This window comes from Pyxicephalus adspersus, chromosome 3 (genome assembly GCF_032062135.1).
Source record: "Pyxicephalus adspersus chromosome 3, UCB_Pads_2.0, whole genome shotgun sequence".
NCBI classification, from domain to species: domain Eukaryota; kingdom Metazoa; phylum Chordata; class Amphibia; order Anura; family Pyxicephalidae; genus Pyxicephalus; species Pyxicephalus adspersus.
In genome coordinates, this window is record NC_092860.1 from 150,098,626 (window position 1) to 150,123,873 (window position 25,248).

At 39.1% G+C, this 25,248-nt stretch overlaps 1 protein-coding gene across 1 annotated transcript; it reads left to right on the plus strand.

Annotated features, from left to right (window-relative positions):
* Positions 1–22,517: 22,517 nt before the first annotated feature.
* LOC140327524 (vomeronasal type-2 receptor 26-like) lies at positions 22,518–24,691 on the plus strand. The gene is made up of 3 exons (XM_072406915.1): positions 22,518–22,649; positions 22,798–22,921; positions 23,781–24,691. The coding sequence occupies exons 1-3, from the start codon at positions 22,518–22,520 to the stop codon at positions 24,689–24,691; spliced, it is 1,167 nt and encodes a 388-aa protein (XP_072263016.1).
* The last annotated feature ends 557 nt before the right edge of the window (positions 24,692–25,248 follow it).

Below are 25,248 nucleotides of genomic sequence, written 5' to 3' on the forward strand. Positions count from 1 at the left end.
ACACTGGCGAGGTTGCATTAAAAGTCACTGTTCCCCTAAAAAAATCATTCTTTCTAATGGCACACATATTACCCTTAGCCCTAAAAAAAAATGTTTGTGCTGTTCAAATGTTTAAAACATCTATAAGCGCTAAGAAAAAAGCATATTTTAAAATGACTTATTTCTTTTCTGTTGGGCAAAAGTTACCTGAGATCAGCTCCTCTACATAGGCACCTATCCAAAGGCATACAATGCCTGATCAGAGGAGCCACCTGGGGGTAAATATTGCAACGTTCCGCTGGTGAAACCTCGGCTTTGCCATCGGACTAGATTTTCCCACAAAATTCACAAGCACACACACGTTCTTGTTTGTTTCTGTAGATATATATGTACATGTGTGTACATATATATATTTATATATATATACATATACATATATAATTATATACTTCAATATTATATATATATATATATATATATATGACGCATGCAGAGACGTCACCGGGAAACCCCGGTGATCGTCACTGCACTCGCCGGCTGAAGCAAGAAGACAGAAGACGTCTCCGGAGGAGCTGTGGGGAGAAGGTTAGTATTTTTTTTTCGATCGACGCTGGATCATCGCAGCGGGGACCAGGTAAGTAATAGGAAATTAGGTAGTGAGAAAAGTTCGGGTCTATCGATTTTTGCAAAATCGATAGACCCGAACCAAGGTCGGGCTTAACGGTCAGGTGGTTAATAGAATATCTGTTTACTGGTGTACAAATCTAAAGGATCATATCGATCAATGATTATGAAAAGTCCAATTGCAAAAAAAAAACAAACAGCCAATTTTGACGGACTGTGCAAATGCTAATTGCAAGTGAATTTCTATCACCTGTGCGCTTAAGTTTGAGCATATATAAGGATGTAGTTTAACTTGCTTTTTACTTTTTTTTTTACTTTTTCTTTCTTTTTTTCTTTTTTCTTTCTTTCTTTCTTTCTTTCTTTTTTTCCTTTCTTTTCTTGGAGGAGCTGCTGTTTTGTGTATTATCCTAGTTAATCTATGTTGCTATATTTGGTACTTTGCTTACCCTTTAGCACAATAGCTTCTTTTTTTATTATTTTGAATGTTTTAATGTCTATTTTGCAATTTTGAAGTCAATGTTAATTTTATGTTATTGTGTTTGTGGCCATATTGTTTGATTGCAAATTTCTGCCTTTATTACCACTTTTCAATGTTTGTCCTGCATAAATATTTTCTAATCCTAGACAACTCTTATATGTAAAGTAAACATTTTATTGTTCTTTATATCTACTAGATTGTAAGCTCTTCGGGGCAGGGTCCTCTCCTCCTGTGTCACTGTCTGTATTAGTCTGTCATTTGCAACCCCTTTTTAATGTACAGCGCTGCGTAATATGTTTGCGCTACATAAATCCTGTTTATTATTATTATTATTATTATTATTAAGTGCAACACCCTTGCAGCACTGCCCGTCGCAGCGATCAAGACTGAATGGGAGCGCAGAGCCTCCAGACATACATGGGTCACACATCCCGGGAGGCTCTGACTGCTCCTTCTGTCCATGCCCAATCCTATTCATGTGCAGAAGAGGAATTTTTTCCACTAAGGGGAAAGAGATGCCAATCTCACGCATTCGCGCAGCTAAATCATCTTTTTTGATTCTCCCTTTTAGCAGGCTGATGGCCCACGATGACATAGGAAAAAGTCAGGAAAAGAAGAAAAAAGATGGTGGCGCCTGGCACCAGGATGAAGAGAAATCCTAGGACGACGCAGGATAGCATCAAGAAAAGGACCAGAGCCATCCAGGGATCTGTGGGATTAAAGGTGTGTTTTTATTTTCAGTTTCTGCTTTGACATGGTTGAACACAGCCATAGTCTTACTTGCTGTCTACACTACATGCAAAAGATGCAAAATTGATATTTCATGAAAGCACACATCAAAACTCAAAATTAAACATCAGGAATCATTTATTTGGTTCTTAAATATTTATTCCCCCAATAAATAAAACAATGTTATTCTTCATAAAGAAGGAGGAAAATGCCATATTGGTTGTTAGTGGGAAAATATGCCCTCAGAATCCATAGTGATTGTAAGGAACAAATACGTATTGGTCACTGATCATTAAATGGAAAAATTGTCTGTATTGGTGGTCAGTAGGAGGAAGTGTTAGCATTGGTGGTCTGTGAATGTAAAAAATAGTTTTACACTATTGTGATGCCAATTTCATCTGTCTCACTTGACCAAACAAATGCTTTTTGTTAATAATTGCATAAATTATCTTAATTAAAAGACAAATAATATTACGATACCAAAAACAAGTAACCATCTTTTTCCTCTTTGTTTTTATATTTCTTTTTTCTAATAATAAAACAATTTATAAATAGGCTTTATGCAAGTACATTAATTAAATACATTGGCAGGTGAATTTTTTATAATTGTTTACACATAAAAGTCACAATATGTGTAATTCATTGGTTAAACCTTTTTTAATATATGAATTCCATTTAGGATGAGACACGTTTTGAAATATGTTGAATAACAAAATGGCTTTTAATTACATCATTAATATAATATATAGAATACAATTTAATGTAAAAAGTGTCATTTAGAAATAGTTCATTAGTTTCATAGTCCAATTCTTGTGTGTGTCATTCAGAGTGAGTATGTGTAAAAATATGCATGTCTATATGTGTGTGTTAATGTGAGCCTTTAATGTCACTCTGATATAACTTTCTTTCAGAAACTGGCCCCTCTGTCCTACTCATGTAAGTCTGGTGTAACACTTAGTGTTGGTCGGTAATGGCTCACTATTCGATTCGACAGGTATTCAATCAAATAGTGAGAATTTCTCCGGGAGATCAAATGCCAAATCGAAGACCATTAAAGTCAATGGTGAGAGAGTTTGTTTTTTTAAGGGTCTTTGAAGGGCTGCAAGAGCAATCAGATTGCACTTGCAGCCCCTTACCAGTTGTATGTGTTGTTGGTTAGAGAAACACATAGTACAGCGCTGCAGCAGCAATTGCTGTTGCCGCGCTGTGCTACTACTATGTATTCTTGGATAGAGTTTCTCTATCCAAGAATACAGGGCACTCTATTCTCTATTCTATTCTCTATCCAAGAATGTAGAGCCCAGAGATCATAGTGGAACTGTAGAGGTAATCTGCAGTTCAGTATCCTTTGTGACGTCACAATGGAGCTGAACTGCAGATTACCTTTACAGTTCCACTACGATCTCTGGGCACTACAGGTGATGAATGGAAACTTGTCCCCATTTATCACCTTAGTGCTTGGACATTGTAGTGGAGCTACAGAGGTTTGAAGTTCAGTTTCCCATGAGACATCACAATGGAGGTGAACTGTAGATTTCCTCAAGTCCCCATTCATCGCCTATAGTGCCTGGAGATCCCGCAATGACAGGAGGATTCCCATGGCTGCATAGCCGCGGGAATCATAATGTCATTGTGGGAAAACCTGTAAAAAAAAAAGTTAGTTAAAAGTTAGTTTTTTTTAACACATTTTTTTCCCAAATTTTTACAGTCGAATCCCGTGTATTTCGGGTCCGGTCTATCCGAATTGGAACAGCCATATTCAGGTCAAATATAAGGACAACCCAAATTCGAACACCAACACTAGTTACAATCCAACTTTCCTTGTTTTGTTCGAATGAGCACCAGATATAAACAAAAAGGGGAATGGAAGAACACCTATATCAGTCCCTAAATCAAATATTACATACACCAATACAGTTAGTAACAATGTAATGTTGTTTCTAACATTCGTGCCCTAAGGAATTTTTAGGAAATATACCATTTTGAACTTAGATTCAATTGAATCATTTGTTAAGCCACATCTTTATGAAACTGGCTAGTCTATAGATTGATTGAGTGCCATACAAATAGTTTTAGCTGTTGTGTGCCTTTCCAAACTTGGACAAACAAAATCATACAGCGCAATAACTTGGTCCCACACATTCATACAAAATTCTTATAGAAGTAATATTAAAAATAGACCCCATAAATTTCTTTCACTAATCAAATTTAGATATGCCTGTTTGTGTTTGTTACAGCTATGGCTTATGTGACATATGTTTCCTCCTCCTAAAGTTAAACCTAAATACAGCTGCTTAAATACTGCCTAGCCATTGAACAATATTTTGGGTCATGGTGTCAGAACATATTTTCTGAGTTATATTTATTTTTTACTTTTTTACTTAGTTACATAAAAAAGTATAGGATAACAGACCATCTAAACGCTCTCTAAAACGTTAAAGAACAAAGCAAAAAGTTACACTGCCATACCATATCTGTAGGCTATGAACAACCAGTACGCAAGTAATATGGTAAGATCCTACAACAGTTGCAAGCTTCAAATATGACTCTAACCATGCTGTTGACCTCCATCTCCCAGCCTTTAGGAGGGGTTCAAATTTACTGCATGGCACATAACTTAAGAGCTATAAAAAAATATCAATTGGAAGAAAGGAAAGAGGAAATAAAGGCAAGGGGAATAGAGAGAAGTCATTTTGAAGGAAATATTGTATTAGTAGTAAGGTCCTATGAACTCTATAAGATCGTAGAAATGCTTTTCCACCGCTATAGCAGACACTAGGGGCTCCATTTATAAAACAGGGAATTTGACATTCACATAAATATTCCTTGATGGAAATCAGTTACTACTATTGAAAGACGTGGACCTAGATCTTTCCCACCAAGTCAATGTTCGAAGGAATGTCAAATTCCCTGTTTTATGCATAGAGCCCTAGGAGTATAGGATTCTTCAAAAGTACCAGATCCTGCAGAACTTTGGGCCTGATTTCTTAAAGTTTTCCAAGACTGGAAAGGATATATTTCATCAGTGAAACTGGGTGATCCAGCGAACCTGGATTGGATTTTTTGCTATTTGACAACAAATATTCTGAATCCTGGACCCGATCATTTGCAGGTTTGCTGGATCACCCAGCTTCACTGATGAAAGTGTATCCTCTCCAGCCTTGAAGAGCTTTAATAAATCAGGCCCTTAGTGGACTTAGTGGCCTTAACACTAGCCATGAGTTCTTCCATGTGCATAATGCCATTATTTCCAACCACAACTAAACAGGAGGATGGAAATGCACAAACTGATATCAGTTATAAGATGTGTTACTACAGGATTTATGAAGACTTCAGGGCAAATGTTATACGATGAAGAAGAAAAAAGGAGCTTTCACTTGGAAAACTCTGAGAAGTGAATAAGCTGTCCAGTTTAAAAGGGTTGGCCAGAGAGGCTGAGTCTTCCACTGACATCCATTTCCAATTACACAAAATTGGTGAGCCCTAGCATTGTGAATTCATGAATCATAATTTATCATGGCAGTCATCCACGCCAATTGGAAAAAGCTCATTTTTCCACCAATACTTCTGTTCGCTCAAGTGATGAGTGACCCCAGTCCACTACCTTTACTAGGTGAGAGGCAAAATAGCATCAAGAGAAGTCAAGGACCCTTTGGTCTCCTACTTGTTTGGAGAAAAGTAAATGTTTCCAACACAATGGGGTCATCTGTTCCCCCACACAAGTTAAAAACATGACAGTGATTAGTTTTCAATACGCTGGGAAACCTGGTAATGTCTCTAAAAAATATTCATTTAAAATACACCAGACATTCCCAGGACATCAACCAAAGGCTAATATTTCTGTTAGTAATCATCTGCCATAACACCCCACAAGCCTTAAATAGGTTGTAGAGGTCTACCTTAAGTCCACAATCACAACATATTTTAAAAACAAAACAAAAAAGAATGAAAAAAACAACACGTTTCTTGCTATGTGTAGACAAAAAAGAACAGTGTGGAAATGGATCAACTTGAACAATTGTTCAAGGTTGCCGGAGATATTCACAGAGAACTTAAGCCTTTAGAAAAACCCAGAGCTCCATGATTCCTTGCATTGTGTATAATAGATAGGGGTACTTACACTAGTCTCTGCTCTGTACAGCACAATGGGGTGACTACAAATAAAGACACTCTGAATTGACCATAAATCATGGCAATAGACTTGATGGATATGCATTTCGCTGCAAAGGATAAAAGGTATCTATGGGCACTGACCGAAGACATATTTTTGGAATAACAAGAGGAATGAATTACCCCCTAACCAACTGCATGAATGTTGCTTAAATATCACAGAATAAATCTACAAGCATTTCTGTGCAATGGATTGCTATGCATATTTGTCAGAACTATACCACTTTTGCAGGTTTTATTAACTGCAACTATAAGCATATTTATTTTTGTTTCTGAATAAATTTCCACTGTATATATGTACTATTGTACTACTATATACTACTATTGTAAATGTCTATTGTGTTCTTACCAATTTACCAACTTATTTTTACTCATAGTAATTTTCCTAGCTTAAAAATCAATACATATATTAGCCTGCCTTTGTCTTGTCTGTGAGTAGTAAAATGTTGGTTTGTCTTGCAACTAACAACTCTCAGGCTGAAGGGAGAAAAGAGAAGAATTTATTTTTCATGATATTCAGGATATTGCTGTTATGGAAATATTGTTGACAATGTTCTTTATTATTTTTATTTTTGTGACACGGTTCAGTGATTGCAGCTCCACATCTGGATGTAACCTCAACATGAAGGAATATACATTTGAGTATGAATTTTTTCAGAAACATGACTACGTTATTGGAGGAATATTCAGTGTACATTCTTGGGTGACTTTATGGCTATTTGACAATGGCCTTTTTCCCAACCAAATGTGTTCACTGTAAGTAAATGAGCTCATAAAAAATAGAAAACATGAAATGGTAAATATTTTGGGACATTTCTTTTTGACTATTACAACCAATCATTGTTCTATTGTCATGTCTGCAGTCCATAAAAAAATAAAAAAGACATCATCGACATGACTGGTATAGTAGCAAATTTCCGACATAAAAAAAGTGTTTGTAGCAAATAAATGGATGTACAGCTTTGCATCAGACGAGTAAACACACTTTATGTAAAATCTTAAATTAATTGTGAATACATTTGAGTTAGACCAAGCCATTGAACTGATTCTGCTTTTATTATTTTTTATTTTATTTTTTCCAAAATTAACTTCTCACAAGGCCCTCCTAGTCCAAGACTAAGGGTGCCATGGTGGCTAGGGATGGCATTTATCACATTGGAAATCACATTGGAAACTTCAAGCAATCACATTTTACACATTGTCAATACATGCATCTAGAGATATGCTCCTGGGAGGGCACATTGTTCTGGTCTGTGCAGGGGACTGCAATCGTTCTTAGTGACCCTGACTGATGATGTGCACATATCCATCCTTGTACTGATATGCAGCACCAAAGTGCCAAGGTCATATATAGAGCACTGAGATCTGGGAGATATAGTTACATAGTTACATAATAGGTTATGTTGAAAAAAGACATAAGTCCATCAAGTTCAACTAGGGAAAATAAACATATCCCAGATATAGGACCCTATAAGACATAGTTGGTCCAGAGGAAGGCAAAAAAACCCTGGTACAATTTGCTTCAACAAGGGAAAAAAATTCCTTTCTGATTCCATGAGGCCCTCAGATGTTCCCTGGATCAACAGTCACTGTTATTTTTACTTTAAAGCCTTAATACCCAGTTATATTCTGTGCTTCTAGAAAATCATCCAGCTTTTTCTTAAAGCAATCTATAGTAGTTCTGAAACTAGTTCCTGAGGGAGCCGATTCCACTTTTTCACAGACCTTACAGTGAAGAATCCCTTCCTTATCTGGAGCTTAAACTTCTTTTCCTCCAGATGCAAAGAGCGCCCCCTTGTGCTTTGTAATGATCTCAAAGTGTAAAGTATTTATACAGGGTGATCATATCCCCCCTTAAACGTCTCTTCTCAAGGGAGAATAGATTCAGTTCAGCTAATCTCTCCTCATAGCTGAGCTCCTCCATTCCTTTTATTAATTTAGTTACCCTTCTCTGCACTCTATCTCTCTCTCTCTCTCTCTCTCTCCCTCTTCAAATCCTCTCTCCCACTCTCTCACTTTCTCCTGTCTCTCTTTTCTCCCTCTCTCTGACCTCTCCATCTTATTGGTCTTTCCTCTCTTTTTCCATCTCATTTTATCTTTCCCTATATTCTCTCTCTCTGATTACCTAGTATAATCTCTTTGATTACTCTAGTATAGATCTCTTAAGATAGATAGGGTAAGATAGGCTCACAATTCAGCAGTTTAAAGAAATAAAAAAATAAATAAAAAGGGGTACAATATTAGGAAATTTCCCATTTGCTACATTTTATGTCTAAAATAAGTTTTTATTAGCTATATATAGTTATAAAGAGAGATAAATTTATGTCCAAGGACATGTTAATTTCTGCTGCATTTCAGGGAAAGTTTACATTTTAAAACATTTTTAAAAAATTATCCCAACACTTATTTCCTCTTACACAAAACATTTTCTACTATTGTTGCTAATATAATTTATTATTTATAAATTATTCTGATAGTTTGGCTGTTGACATGCTTTTCTCAAACTAATTCTACTATGTTTGGATCTAGAATTCACCAAACCACTGATAGCTGCAGATGGCAGTAGTAGCACCATTAATAGGCAAACCACTACAGAAAGTGGTCCAATTATATGGTTTTAAAGTAGCAAGGGGAAGATTCCTCCTACCCTTTATTTGCCACTTAAGCCATCTCATTCACTGTAAGGAAAGACAGTAAACATGATATATTACTCTTGAGTCATAATTAGTACAGTAGGCATTGCAATTTACTTGAGCCACCGACTGCTTTTGGCAAACTGTGCTTGATAGGTTACCCATTCCAAACACAATATTTTATTTGTATGAAGCATATCAATGATGGTTTATCTTCAAGAGCTCCTCGATTTTGCAGAGAATGGGAATCTATTTTAGGCACACGAATGCTCTACCAGCATAAAACTTCATAGTCTTTAAACAAGATGTTGACTAGCTGGTACAGTACTCCTGATAAAGAACACAAATGGTACCCTGAGATTTTGGAGCTTTGCTGGACGTGTTATCAAGCAGTGGGCTTTATGAACACATTTGGGGGAAATTCCCCTTGATCTGTTTATATTGGTGTATGATTGTAGAACTTTCCTGCATCCTGTCAGCAAAACCCGACAGAGCAAATCCAAGCAATTTTAAGAAATATTTTAAGAAGTTTGGACAGGTGAATCTGGAGGGTAAAGCATATGCAAAGAAAACTTCAGCAATGGGGAAAAGTCCAAAACTAATAACTTCTAATAACTTTCCACCAAATATAAGTATTTTAAAACATTTTTAAAAAATCTGAGTTTCTACAGACTCAGATTTTTTGATTAATTTGGCCCTTGCCATTGTTGGAGGAATGCAGGGCTTGGTTTTTACAAAAAAAAGGAAGGGGGTGTATGCTTTTTTTCCTCTTTCCTTTTGGGAAAAAAAGTTTCCAGAAGACCTTTTTTAAATAGGTAAAGTGGAGCATAGGTATGTGGGCTTCCCGCCACATTTCTTTTCCAGGAAGGTCCCATACCTTAAATGGCCTGGATGATTTTCAGATTGTTTTGAGTGAACTCTGAAGGTCTGACTATTAAACAAGGCAGATTGAGGTCAACAGTGGATTTACAGCACGTTCAAGCCACAAAACTAAGAAACAGGCAGAAGGTGGCATCATTTAACATGTAGGTTGAGTATAAATTTTTCCAATTGCCGCCAATCATATGGGCTACAGACAGATCATTATTCTGGTATATTTTTACATTGCAGAGAGGTCCTCTCTAAATACTAAACCATAAAAGGCAAAGTGAAAACTGAAATTTTTTTTTTTTTTTTTTTTAGCATCCATCACAAGGAGTACAGACATTTCTTGGCTTTTATTTTTGCCATTGATGAGATTAACCAGAACCCAAACATTCTGCCTAATGTAACCCTGGGATATCACGTGTTTGATTCATGTGCAAACGTAAATAAGGTTCTAAAAGATGTTTTACAGATTTTGAGTGGACACAAGATAACAGCTCCCAATTATTCTTGTATGGAACAGAAAAACATAATTGGTTTTATTGGGGATCTACATTCTGACACCACTATTCCAATGGCCCAATTACTAAATCTGTATAAATATACCCAGGTATTAATCATGATCACTTTCCTTTCTTACTAAAATCATACTTCTGGATAGGTCGAGTTAACTGTTTGGTGTTAATTCTATACTGAAATGTGCTAACCTGGATTTACTAATTGCTTTCAATCTAAGATTCATACCAACTGTAGTATTCATAACTAAGTAGTTATCATATGAGTATTGATTCTCTGTGACAATCAACAATATAGAATAGACAGAGATATCATCAGTGACAGAAAGGAGATCAGGCAGAGATGTTGGAAATACACAGAGGACTCTTATAGAAATCTTGCTAGAGTTTTTCTTATCTAGATTTCTAATCTAGAGATCTTAATCCTGACTGTACAGAATGTGGACATCATTTATTTGGGGCAAATAATACATTTCATTATCTTTTTTTTTTGGTTAAGCCTTCATGCAGGCCTTACCGCCTAGCCTTAGGCTTTCATTTATGCTATGTATATAATTAAGGACTAGCACATACAGCTTTCATTGACTTTGCCAAAGGCAATTTACGAGAAACATGTACTATAGGACTGTTTGGATGAATACAAAGTATTAATATTAGTATTGTAATAATATCTTTATATTATATATAAATAAGAATTGAATTAGTAATTGATAAAAACAAGTTGTGTCATATAATCATATTAGATAAGCTATGGAGCAAGAGATCCACTACTAAGTGACAGATCAAAATATCCAAACTTCTTCAGGACGGTTCAGGATGACCAGATGCAGCATGTGGCGATGGCAAAGTTACTGAAAAGATTTGACTGGAACTATGTTGGAATCATATCTTCACAGGATGATTACGGAGAACAGGAGCTCCAACAACTCAGTAAACAGCTTTCCAGCTATGGGATTTGCATTGAATTCAAGGTTTTAGTGTCATATACAAATCGGTTGCAAATCTTTGATATCATTCACAAATCAATTACAGATATAGTTATTATTTGTGGTTCTATTAAAGGGAGGTTTAAATCACTTATTTTAAATGCTGAAGAAGTTTTGATGAATAAGACTGTTATATTTCCTTCGTCATGGTCACTTGAGATGCATCTAACCATTCCCACTAAGAAGACCAGTCCTACTAACTGTAGTTTGGTTTTCTCACCTCCTGAGTGTGACATTCCAGGAATAGCTCAATTTTTTTCCAGTGTTTATCCATCCACACGCCCAGATGACAAGCTACTAGAAGATGTTTGGATGTATCATTTTAATTGCCTGTCTAGAAATAGGAAAAAAAATGTGTTAACTTCCGTCATATTGCAACTTTCCCTTTGTAACTGTACTGGGGAAGAAAGTTTTGTTGACACTTTTGTAGACACTACAACATACCAAGTGTACATTGCGACCTTTGCTTTGGCCCAGGCATTGCATGATAAGCTTTTATTTCTGAAATCAGACCAAAGAAAAAAGTACTTTGGAAAACATATACCCTATTACAAGGTAAGGATAAACATTTCTGTACAGGTGTCAAGAGATTTGCAACTCATTTTGTGTAAGTTAGAACTTAATGGTAAAGGTATGATTTTTTTTACAAAAATTGAAGCCACGGTTTTAAGTTGGTTTGTTCAATTGAATAATTAGTTACAACATGTCGGACAAAAAATCATGTTCTACTTTTTAGTTGTTTTGAAATAAAAAAGGAAATAGGGTCCTTTTCTTTTGTGCTGGGATGTTTTGGCAAATCAGCTCAATAATGCTGGTGTGAATGAAACTTAAAATATTTTTAAAGATTTACAGTTTTTGTTGTTTCTTTTAACATCTAGTGACATCCATATTATGTGACTTATATTGGCTTCTTTTTCTTCTTTTTTTTCCTTTTTTTTTCTTACTTCTGTTTTCATCCCTTTTCATATACTACTTGGCATGTTTGTAAACTGAAAACAACACATAATGTTAGAGGGAACATATCTGTCATGCAATCCAACTGTCTCTACACTGCAATCTCGAAACCCCTGTGATGACATCGAAATACATCTCTACATGGACAAGTACAGTGGAGCATCTTGTTTATTCCCTCCAACAAACATGCATTGCTCAGTAGCACAATCAGATTAGATCAAGTTATCTGTTTTCTGCAACCGTAGCTCAGAAACTTTGCAGTATCCCCAGTATCCTTCTCATTTGTGGACTCTGATATGTATTTATTTTAGCACACCCCAGTAATGGACTACTTTTCTACAAGGAGGTCACCAGGTCACAGCTCCCCAGCTCTCCCCTCTTGGGGGTGACAAGTATCAGACAGATTCAGTTTGGAAGATGCTTTCAGGAAGGAATGCTTTTCGCCTGCCCAAATCTTCCACCTGAACAATATTGGCACCTTCCCTGAGATGTGTTTCTTGACCATGACTGACCCACCAGCTGTCTCTACACAGAAGCTTACCTTGGCTGCACTGATGAGGTGACCTTGAGGACCATGACCTGGTGACATCTGCAAAGAATCCTGTAGTCACCAGGATTACTGGGTTTTGTGGGGTGCTCCGGCAACGACAAGGTGTCACTTCCATGCCACAGGTGATCCTTTGTTATGTGCCAGTAGGGGGATAGCATTGTTCTGAAATTAATAACAATTCTGAGGCCAGGACTGATGTGACAGAAAGGTGAACCGTCAAGACAGGGGAGATCTCTGTGACAAGTGGCAGCACCCAAGTACCAGAGCATGATCTGAGAGCTGGATATTACCAATATTACAGTTCATGGCTTTAGGGAGAGCCGAAGGATGCAACCAGAATTGATACTAGAATAGGACTTCTGAGGAGCAGAAAAAAAAGTATAATTTTTGAGTTGACCTTTAGGCCAAACATCTGTTGACAAAAAATGACATGCCTTACAGCACCTTTACAACAGAAGAAGTAGGAACTGTTTCTTTTAATACCCAAATTACTAAGAAGGTATTTTTTTTTGTCTCTGTAATGCTGCAGATTTACAGCCTTTTGTTTGGGATCCATGTGCGGAGTGTCCTGGAAGGAATGGGTGGTGCAAGCACTCCATCCTTTTTCCAGGCCAGGAAATGGCAATAGCTCTGGAGCCATTCATAAAAAGGCACCTGCCTTTGAGACAGGGGGGAAGTTGAAGCCTTGGCCTCAGGCAGAAAGTCTGTGTAAAGCCTGTATGCTAGGAGAAGGTCTCCCACAGTTTAGATCGATGGTCGCCAACCTTTTTGGTCCCGCGGACCACCAAAATTACTAGCTCAAGACTGCCCATGCGTGGGGAGCTGGGTGTCACTCAAAGGGGGAGAAACCTCCCCATATTGATTTAATGATGCTAGAACCCCGCCCGCTTTCCCAGATCTGAGCCTGCGATTGGAGAGTGGGAGGGTTGTGTCACAACACGCCCACTTCCCTGAGCCTGGGATTTGTACGGTGGACATGGTCCATGGCTCTGGCTGGTGTGTCCCCACCAAAGGGTCCTTGTCCTGACCCCACTCAGGGGGGCACTGGCCAGAGCCACCAACCACCAAAACTTTCTCGCAGACCACCAGTGGTCCGTGGACCACCGGTTGGCGACCACTGGTTTAGAGAGTTTTAGGAACCCAGGAGGCTAACATTTGTGGGGGTTGTTTTCATGTCGTGATGACTTGGATCTCCTGTGAGGGAAAACTCATTGAACTGTTCTTTTTTTTCTGTGCTGTTGGAGTCTTTTATGAATAAAAGTGGGCAAAGCGCCCTGAAATTGTAATAGACATCTTAAATACCTCTCTGCGGCAAATGCATTTGATGCTGATCTCTAACAAGAGCAGTATTACTATTGTTTTGCCCATGGCATTAGTTAGGGTTCTTATTGAAAATATACTCTTGATTATAAGCTCTAAAAGAAAATCTTAAGTTAGTTAACAATGAGAGGGTGACATTACAGTAACAATTGTAACAATTGTAGGGGTGCCAAGGAACGTGTCCACATCTGTATTGGTATACAGCATGTACATCTCAAATTCTTTTTTTTCTACCTTTATAATAAAAAGTCTTTCCAAATTGAAGCCCTAACATGAACATACATAATAAAATTATAAATAAATACAATTTTATATTGAAAAGTGCTTTAAGACCTTTGTTAAAATAATTACTGTTTCAGCTTTCAGAGTTTGTGAAAAGAGTTCACTTCAAAGATCCACATAAGAAGGAAATATATTTTAATTCAAAAGGAGAACTTCCCACAGTTTTGCATATACTGAACTGGATAAACATATTTAACACAACTGATGGCTTCGTTTTTCAACAGTATGTCGGCAAATTTGACCCTTACCTTCCAGATGAACAGCAGCTAAACATTAAATTCAATGCTATATCATGGAAACACAACATGGTATATATCATTTAACATGTCTTTCAAATCTTGACCTAAGTTACTTGCATTAGTAAACATTAGGGATGAGCAAGAAGGCAGTCCCGCACAAATTTCGGCGAACCGATTTTGCGAATTTCATTAAAGTCAATGGGCCGACTTTAAACATTAATAACAAAGCCCCTATACATATTAGAACTACCAAATTTGCTAAGTATGTGTAGGAGTACAGTGGCAACAGCTAAAATTACAAAAGTTCCAAAAGAACTTGTGGTTTTCCAGAAAATGGCAGGCAAAGTAATAGCAGGCAAATAGGATTTTTTTGTGATGGACAGCGTACAGAAGGCAGTATAAACATTCGGACATTGAGAAAGGGTGGAGCTACATGTGATCGTGAAACCCACTAGCAGCAGTCTCTGCCATCAAAACAGCTGGAGACTGCATTGCTAGCTGGCATCATGATCTGGATGACATGTGTTAGGAATGCCACCCATAAAGTTGAGGAGAAGTAGCGCGGTGACATTAGGCAAAAGGATGGAGGACCAGAGACGGATCGTGGGTCAGCGGGAGCAGTAGCAGTGTGTGACCTCTGGTCAGCTATCGCCAGGGAGACCGCATTGGTAAGTGTCATGGAGAGCTGGGTAGAGTGCATCCTCAATGCCACGTGTAAAACAATTTTTGTGAATGGAGTACTGACAGGCGGCAGTAGCAGCAGCAGGAGGCGGTGGGCCCTGAGACGAAGCATGGACCGCACTGGTAACTGGCATCGAGGGCTGGGTGTAGTGCATTGTCAATGCCACACAGAAGTGTATAATACAATTTTAGTGAATTGAGTACTGACAGGTGGCAGCAACAGCAGGAGGAGGAGGCGGTGGGCCCTGAGAAGGAGCGTGGACCACATTGGTAACTGACATCTGGAGATGAGTGTAGTGCATCGTCAATGCCAACCCCAAGTGTGTAATACAATTTAGGTAAATGGAGTACTGACAGGCTGCAGCAACAGCATGCAGGAGGAGGTGGTGGGCCCTGAGACGGAACGTAGACCACATTTGTAACTGGCATGTAGATCTCGGTGTAGTGCATCATCAATACCACACAGAATAGTACAATTTTAGTGAATGGAGTACTGACAGGCAGCAGCAACAGCAGCAGGAGGAGGCGGTTGGCCCTGAGACGGAGCGTGGACCGCACTAGTAAGTGACATCTAGAGCTAGGTGTAGTGCATCGTCAATGCCACCCACCCAGAAGTTTGTAATACATTTTAAGGGAATGGAGTACTGACAGGTGGCAGCAACAGTAGCAGGAGGAGGCAGTGGGCCCTGAGTAGGAGCATGGACCACATTGGGAAGTGACATCTAGAGCTAGGTGTAGTGCATCTATGGACCACAGCCACAGACCATGTCCCCCGTACAAATCCCAGGCTCAGGGAAATGGGCGTGTTGTGACACATCCCTCCCACTCTCCCATTGCAGGCTCAGATCTGGGAAAGTGGGCGGGGTTCTAGCATCATTAAATCAATATGGGGAGGTTTCTCCCCCTTTGAGTGACACCCGGCTCCCCACGCATGGGCAGTCTGGAGCTGGTAATTTTGGTGGTCTGCGGGACCAAAAAGGTTGGCGACCACTGATCTAAACTGTGCATCGTCAATGTCACCCACCCAGAAGTGTGTAATACAATTTAGGGGAATGGAGTACTGACAGGTGGCAGCAACAGTAGAAGGAGGAGATGGTGGGTCCTGAGAAGGAGCATGGACCGCATTGGCAAGTGACATCTAGAGCTAGGTGTAGTGCATCGTCAATGCCACCCACCCAGAAGTGTGTAATACAATTTAAGGGAATAGAGTACTGACAGGTGGCAGCAACAGTAGAAGGAGGAGGCATTGGTAACTGGCATCTAGAGCTGGGTGTAGTCCATCATCAATGCCAAATATTTGTAATACAAATATTTGAAATTTGTGAAGGGCCAGACCAAGATGTTTTGTGCGCCAGCACTGTTGCTGTGGTCAGTGGTGCCAGAAGCGCTACGAAGGTAGACGATATTGCTAGTTTGCATCATGAAGTGGATGACGTGAATGCCAACCCTCAATCTTTTAATACTTAGCTGAAAAATTAGGGAAAGGCAATGGTACCTATCAGTGTGGTAGTACTGGGGGTTTTCATCAGAAGTTTGTTTGCCTCCCGGAAGCAGCGGAAATGTAAAGTATATTGCTAGCTGGCATAATGGCAGTCATGACACTGGAGATGAGTGACACACCTGAACGATGCCATAACTAGCGGAAAAATTCAACCGAAGCAGGCTCAGCTGACAGGGTGTTGGTGATAGCCAGCCACAGACTCAGCACAGGAGCAGTGTGGATTCACAGAGGCATCTTGGTTGGCAAGTGAATCCTTGTGTCAGTCAATCAGTGACATCTGCAGTGGGGATATGTAAGTTGTTAGTAACCTACCTTTCGTTCATTTTCAAAAAGGTGAGGCGATTGACATTTTCCGGCGACAGTCATGATCCATTGTCCATGACCACTCCACCAGTGGCACTGAAGGTTCTTTTCGACAGAACACTGGATGCCTGGCACGGAAGAAGCTTGATGGCATACTGTGCCAAATACAGGCAGATTTCTTTTTTTTTCTAACACGATTTTTAATAATTTTTTTTTTTATATAGAAAACACAATACAACAAAACATACAACACATACAATATATTTTAATTTCCAGATTCCGAAGCTAAAATTTACCATTTACATTTTTCTTTTTCTGTATTAAAAAAAAATATTACATCAAGTTTTAGACATTGTCTCCCATTTTTTCTCACATTCACATGGTTTGGGACAATAACTTATAACTTATAAATTTCTTTAATAATTTTGATAAAAATTTGATATAGATAGAGGAGATAAAGTAAGTTCTCAAAAGCACATCCCTGCATTGGATTTACATGGGAATATGGCCTTATCAATGTTTTAAAATAAGATACCGCTTGCAAGTAATATAATGCATAGGTTGACTCTGTTGGCAAATTATTTTTCTCTTTAAGCGCTTGAGGGGTCAACACCCGGTCCATTTCAACATCTAATAAATCTTGCCAATAGTATAACCCTTTGTGTTTCCATACTTGAAATACCCTACACAAGTGTCCAGAGTTAAAATTTGGATCTCCACTAATAGGGAGATATCTGGACACACCTGTGGGTACACTCATTTTACACCTAACTTCTCGGCACGTACATATTGTGTCTTCAATTACCAAACTATGTTTCAAATGGTCTGGCAATTTAGTTACTTTGCAATGTAGTAAGGCTTTCAAATCCCATGGTGATACCATATTCATTTCTAAATCTACATTGGAATGTCTAGATGTATTCGTTAACCAGTCTACTACATGTCGTGTAAGACACACTAAGTTATAAAATCTTATGTCTGTGAAATTAACCCCACTCTCCTCTTTGGGTAATCTCAATTTGGATAACGATATTCTAGCTCTCTTACCTTGCCAAAGGAACCTACTAAATGCCCTATCCAGCATTTGTATATCTTTATGTCTTAATAACAGAGGTATTGTTTGCATAGGATAGAGCAATTTCGCAAAAGAAACCACTTTTAATAAATGACATCTGCCAAATAATGATAGTGGTAACCTGTCCCACAGATTTATTTGTTTAAGAATTTTTTGTATTAGAGAAGGGTAGTTTTAGATGGTATATAGAAGATGGACGTTTTCCAATTTTAATTCCAAGATACGCTATATTTGACATTGCTATTGCAAAGGGAGTATTTATATCCCAGATTGTTTTGCTAATATATATTAATGGTAGTATTTCAGTTTTTTTGATGTTAATCTTCAGACCTGAGATTTTACTGAATGTCTGGAACAATTCTTGGACAAAGACTATATCGGTGACTGGTTTGGCCGTAAATAACACAATATCCTTTGCAAAATATGCAACTTTTATTTCTTGTGTCCCTATCTTTAGTCTATGGAATTTAGGTGTCATCTCAATCGCCCATACTAAAGGTTCTAAAGCTAAATTAAAAAGCAAAGGTGACAATGGACAACCCTGCTGTGTTCTCTTTTAGATATAGAAAGTGTCAGATATATATCCTGGTGTATGTATTCGAGCTTTAGGTGAAAAGTACATATTTTGTATCAATTGCAAATATGCACCACTAAAGCCATTTATTTGCAAGACTTTAAACAGCCATTGCATACTAACGTTATCAAATGCTTTTTTGGCATCGATCCTCAGGATTGCAATATTGTTATCTGGCTGTATTTTGGCAGTTTCTAGAACCGCCAGTACTTTCTGAATATTTATAACTGCTGAGTGTCCCCTCATGAACCCACTTAGGAAGGAGATATAAACTGTGGTAAAATAGAGGCTAACCTATCAGCCATGATTTTTGACAACATTTTTGCAATCACATTTATTAGATTTCAAGCCTGTTTTCAATCAGATTTCAAGCCTGTTGACCCAAAAATTAATGGCGTCACTACTGTCAGGACAGGCATCTTCCTCATAACTGCTGTCGTCAACACCACCACCACCAGCCAGAAAAGATTCAAGTAATCGTGCACCATGTGCTTCATCCGTTCTCGATGGTTATGCCCCTGCACTTCACTTGTTTGAGGTGGATGCGTCAGGTTTCCAATGGCCCCACTCCCTCCATGCACCACGCTGACCAAGTAATGGTGAATGGCTAATTTTGCTCACACAGACGCTGGAACATGAGCAGGGTGGAGTTCCATGTAGTTACATTGTCACATAAAGGGCTATGGGGTGGCAGCCTCTGATGGTGCTGGATATTGCTAAGCACCAATGCCGCAGTAGGGGATCAACGTACATGACTGCAGATAGAGCGAGCCAGTGTCAGTATGTGCACAAAGCAGGGCACATGTGTTATGTGGTCCATGTGCAGCACGGCCACAAAGTTGACCCCGTTGTCACACGCTACGTTGCCTTTTGTGAGCCGGGAGGGCGTCAGCCAAGCCTCAACCTCTCTGTGCAAAGCGGACAAGAGTTTTCTGACGATGTGATTTTCCCCCCCAAGGACACCAGTTTCAGTACTGCCTGGCAACGTGTGTGCTTGAGGGAGCCGTAGTGGTGTGCCCGCTTAACCACAGTGTCCTCCGCTGCTGGGTGCTGGAGTGTCGAAAAGGGAGGGGTTAGCGTTAGAAGGAATGAAGAAGGAGGAGGAGGAGGGAGAGGACTGGGGTGGCCCATGTTTTCCCATCACACCTCTGGGCGGGGGTACCAGATGCTGCAATGTCTCTTGCAGATTACCTCCCACTGAGCTATGCAAGGCCACCCAGCGAGCTGTGAAGGACAGGTAGCGTTCCATTCCATGCCTGGTTGTCCAGCTGTCCATGGTGACGTGGATTTGGCTAGACACTGAGAATGCCAATGCCTGGGGGAGGTTACATATTACATGTGCATGTAAACTGGCTACAGCTGTACGGGAGAAGTAATGCCTGCTTGGTATATTCCACCGCTGCTCAGCACAGGCCATCAGGTCATGGAAGAGAGCAGAGTCCACAATGCTGTACCGCAGTAGCTGCAAGGCCAAATTTTGGCTGGACGCCAATTGAGCTCACTTACTCTTTTGTTGGTTGGGCCCATAGCAGAACTCCGGTAGAGTGGGCTGAAGGGACTGGGAACTAGGGGAGCTGAAGGAGTCACTGGAGTACCCATCTTGCAGTGACAAACATCGTCTGATGCCACAAAACCTGTGGCAAGAAGCTGATACTTCATCGGCGCTAGAAGTCTGGCTGGCACCAACCTCCTGAGACATAATAGCAATCACAATTGGAGGTGGAGAAGGAGCCAATAGAGGTGGAAGAAGAGATGATGATGTGGTTGCACCACCTTCAAGAGACACAAGTACTGCTCCCACTTTGGTTTGTGGTTCTTGCGCATGTGGGAAAGCAGGGATGCTGTACCCAAATGTGATCTGGTATGTCCTCTGCGGATCTGCCTGTGGCAAAGGATGCAGATTGCTACGCACCCATCATTGTATTTCAGCGTGAAAAAGGACCACACTGGAGAGGTGTGTGCAACCACTTGGCTGCTCTTTTTCTTTGCCTGCCTCTGCTCCAGCTCCACCTCCGCCATGGTCACATTGTCTCTGAATATTCCCCTACTTGTGTCCACTCGTCTGTGTGTTCTTTGGGACTCACATGAGGCAGATTTGCGGCTCATTCAATCCCCAGTCTGTTGCTGCTGCCTTTCCTCTATGTCTGTTTCACAACTGCTGCTAGCCCTTACACACACTGGTGGTTACCAGGTGACATCAGGGTCATCATCATCCTAATTTTCATCTAAGACAACCTCTGCAAAGGAAGCCACTGTTCCAGAACCCTCGCCAAGCAAGTGCTGACCACACTCTCCAAGGGTCTAATAATCTGCCTCCTGCTCCGAAATTAGCACTGACAGATCCGCAGGCTGCTCGTCAAACAACAAGGGAGAGTCATCGGGATGGTACAGGCACATTAGCCACGCTAACTCCTGTCTTTCCTCTTGTCACGGCTGTGCTGATTGCTGCTGCTGCTGCAGAAGAAGAGCCTGCTGCAGAAGAAGAGCCTGCTGCATTTGAGGCCCGGGGAATCAGTCCACAATAATCTCATGAGGTGGCTGTATGATTGTATTTTGCCCTCTCAATACATCTATCAGCGTACTGGAGCTCTGCACACATTTCAGACCTGTTTGACCACTTGTGCTGCTGCCTCCAACAGTTTGCTGCTGCTGCTGTCCTACAGTGGCGGACTCCAGATGCGGCAGGTCGCCCAAGGCCACACCTTCTCCTGCGTCTACCACTCATCTTTTACTTAGTCGGGCAAAAATGCAATTGTACCAAACGGTCTTTGATAAATACCAAGAGGTATCAAACAATGTAATATCTGAATTTTTTTTAGAGTAGGACAGAATTTATTCTGTACCAAACTGGCTTTTTGGTAAATAGCAAGAGGTATCAAAGACTGAAATATCTATTTTTTTTTTAGAATAGGACAGAAATGTCTTTGCAGCAAACGGTCTTCTTTGCTAAATAGGACCAGGTAGCATCAAAAACTGCAATATCTCTATATATCCAGATATACAGAAGGCTCCTAACCTGTCCCTGTCACATTCCACATCTCTCCCTGCTTCTATCCTTCACCCAGAACACAAGATGGAGTGACTAACCCCTCCCTCATTCCCCGTATAAATTTCTCTGCTCAGATCTCTCTCAATTGAGCTTGCTGTGCATCCTGGGAGGAAATTATTCGCTCCCAGTCACGCCATTCCGGCAAATGTTCTGTAAGCGAGCCCCGATTCGCCGCGAGATCAAACTTACAAATCTGGCTCTCTCATCCCTAGTAAACATTAATACCAAATCTCTCCAACACTTTTTAGTTTAAACATTTCCCCTCTCTTCCTGGTAACAAAAAAAACTTTGGATTTTCCTTCACTTTCTGTCCTCTTGGTATTGTTTTTAAGCTGTAATGAGAAAAGTTGAGAAATGTATTTTAGTGAAATTTTTGCAAAATGTCAACATTTAGTTACAGGTGCTGAGTGTGCAGTGTGTGCATGCAGTATAATCAAAAAACATTTTTTTAAATGATTTATTAAGGAGTTATTTACATTAGAATTTAGCTCAATAGCATCCCAATTCATTGATCAATGATAGCTTTTTTTGTGCCAGATCAGTTGCCAATTATTTTAAAAGTTATACTTTCATTCATTTACAACCTAAACAAGGTAACCCACAAATTAGGTTTGGATCTACATAAAGTTATGTGTCTTGTTTATTTTACAATAATAATTATTAATAAGGCCAGGACAGGAAAAGGAAAGGGGCAACGTTGCATCCACTACATCCATACTAGGCTAATAGGAGATTGGTTGATCAGGAAAATGGGAAAAGTGTTTGCTATTCCCCTCTTGTCGATACCAAACCTCCATACTCCCTCTACTTTGGAAAGGCCCATGTTGGGGGACAGAACCTCAACCCCACAAATTGTTAAACGGTGTACAGGTAGCTAAATAAAATCTGCAATCATGTCTTTTTTTAAGGAGGCCCCCGAGATGACCACTCTTTACCCTAGGAAATGATTGCAAACACAAACCGTTTTTCATGTATAGTAAAGTCAAGAAAATAAAGGGCCTGTATAAGATCATGAGTTATTGTGTCACTGTAGATTTGCGGCATTTTGAGATCCAGCCTTGGAATGTGCTGGAACAAATGCATGGACCAGGCACTCTCACCCTTTTCCAGGCAAAAAGTTGGCAATGGCTCCGGAGCCAGAAGGTGAGGATGGCTGATTATAAAAGTTCACCTGTCTTTGAGATTTAATATCCCTCACTTTGAGCTTTCTGAGATTAACTACTATTCAAATCTTTTGTCAAACGTTTTGTTTTTTGTTTTTTTTTTTTGTTTTGTCCTCTCTTTATTTTAGATGCCACATGGGCGATGTTCAGATCACTGCTTGCCTGGATCAAGAAAAGCTGTAAGACAAGGATTTCATTCTTGTTGCTATGATTGTATTTCTTGTTTCAAAGGAGAAATAACTAATTTATCAGGTAAATATGTAAAACAGTTGTGATATTGCAGTAAATGATCATTTTCACATGCTAGTTTCCAGCTATACAGGTAGTCCCCAAGTTACATATGAAATAGGGACTGTAGGTTTATTCTTAAGTTGAATTTGTAAGTCTGAACAGGTACAATATTTTATTAAATGCAATTAGGACATATGTTTGTATAAACATATTATTAGGCAGTGTGGTGTCAGTTTCTGTATAAAATCCTCACTGTGAGTTAATCAGAAACAAAGAAAAAAACATTTTATAGAGCTTAGACAGTAAATAACTTCTGGAGCAAGCTATGCTTTGATATGCAAAAGGAAACAGCTGTAGAGTTTGTCTTGGTCATTAAAGAGTTACAAAATGTTGAAGAAGAGCAAAAGATTTCTTCTGCAAGTCGTGCAAACCGCACCCCACCCCCATCAAGCCTTTGTCCTGCACACGAGCGAGCAGGGAAGCCCCATTCGTATCTAGGAGTTGTCCGTATGTCGGATGTCCTTAACTCGGGGACTACCTGTATAGAGAAAATTAAGATGAAAAGTTTTCATCCACCAAAATTTTTGCGAAATTTCATACATTCATAATAGTCTGCAAAGTGTGTATTGTGCGGGAAAAAAAAGTTGATAGAAAAATGCATATCTGTGTATTTCAGCTTTTTAAAACTTTAGAATTCCAAAATCATTCTTTTTTTTCATTAATTTTGAAAAAAATAGTAAAATACACTATAATATTTTCTGTCATCAAGGGCTTAGGCATAATATAGAAATGCTATATTTATTATGTTAGTTTGTGTATTTTTTTCTATGACTTTACATTGATATATGTCTATAAGCTAAGTGTATGTTTGCTATTGTAGACAGTGAATATTGCCAGAAATGCCCAGACGATGAATGGCCTAATTATGCAAAAGATAAATGTATTAAAAAAATATATGATTATTTTTCATATGAGAAGGACACATCAGCCATCTGCTTAGCCTTATTTTCTATTCTCTTCTCTATTATAATTATTTCAATAATAGGACTATTTGTCTATTTTCTGGACACACCAATTGTTAAGGCCAATAATCGGAACCTCAGTTTCCTTATGCTCATTTCCCTAAAGTTCAGTCTTCTCTCTGTTTTTCTTTTCATTGGTCATCCAATAAATGTAACCTGTATGCTACGTCAAATCTCCTTTGGATTTACATTCACTTTTGTTGTATCTTCAGTTTTGGCCAAGACTATCTTGGTTTTCTTAGCCTTCAAAGCCACCAGACCTGGGAGTATCTGGAGGAAATATGTGGGAGTTAAACTGCCCAATGCTGTAGTCCTTATCTGCTCATCTGTTCAGGTTTTAAATGGAACTATTTGGTTGTCTTTTTTCCCTCCATTCATAGAATTTGACATGGACGCTTATCCTGGAAAAATCATCATCCAATGCAATGAAGGATCCGTTTTTGCATTTTATTTTATGTTAGGATTTATAGGGATTCTGGCATTTGTGAGTTTTGTCCTTGCATTTCTAGTGCGTAAATTACCAGATATGTTTAATGAAGGCAAATACATCACCTTCAGCATGTTGGTGTTCTGCAGTGTTTGGATATGTGCCATGCCTGCCTATCTAAGTAGTAAGGGGACAGACATGGTCACTGTAGAGATTTTTGCTATAATGGCATCAAGTGTTGGTGTTCTGGCATGCATATTCTTTCCAAAATGTTATATCCTTCTACTAAATATTTCTAATAAACACATGTCTGTGAAACATTCCCTTCATTCTTTTAAATAAAATATGTAAATGTTTTTAATATTTACTGTATAGTAATGTGCTCATGATAGTGCTTATTAAAATTGACACTGCTTTAATTATTGTTTTCTATGATACTGGCATAATCTTTCATTAACAAAACATAAATATATACTTGGGTCTATTTATAAAGCAGCTTATCGAACATTCTTTAAAAATGTTATGTTTGAGAATCAGTCACTACCAGCTACAATAAGCCAATTCAAATACTCAGCATGGTTATAAGTCACAACAGGCTTGCAGTCTGTTGTTTATTACCAGTAGTAAAAGTAGTGAGTAGTCGTACATAGCGGGCAGAAGCTTACTGCTGGGTTCTAAAAGGGCTAAATCTGGTTAGAGTCAATGGTCAAAATGCTCAGTTCTAGTAATACCAAACCAGATGTTGGGTGTTTAGGACAATTTTCAAAGTGTCCTAAATCCTAACACTAATATTAATTATATGTAATTCATTTTTTTCATTCAGATATGTCATTTAACCATGGCCAGGGGGTGCAAAAGATTGCCCCCATGCACTCTCCCATGAGAGGAAATTCAGGAGA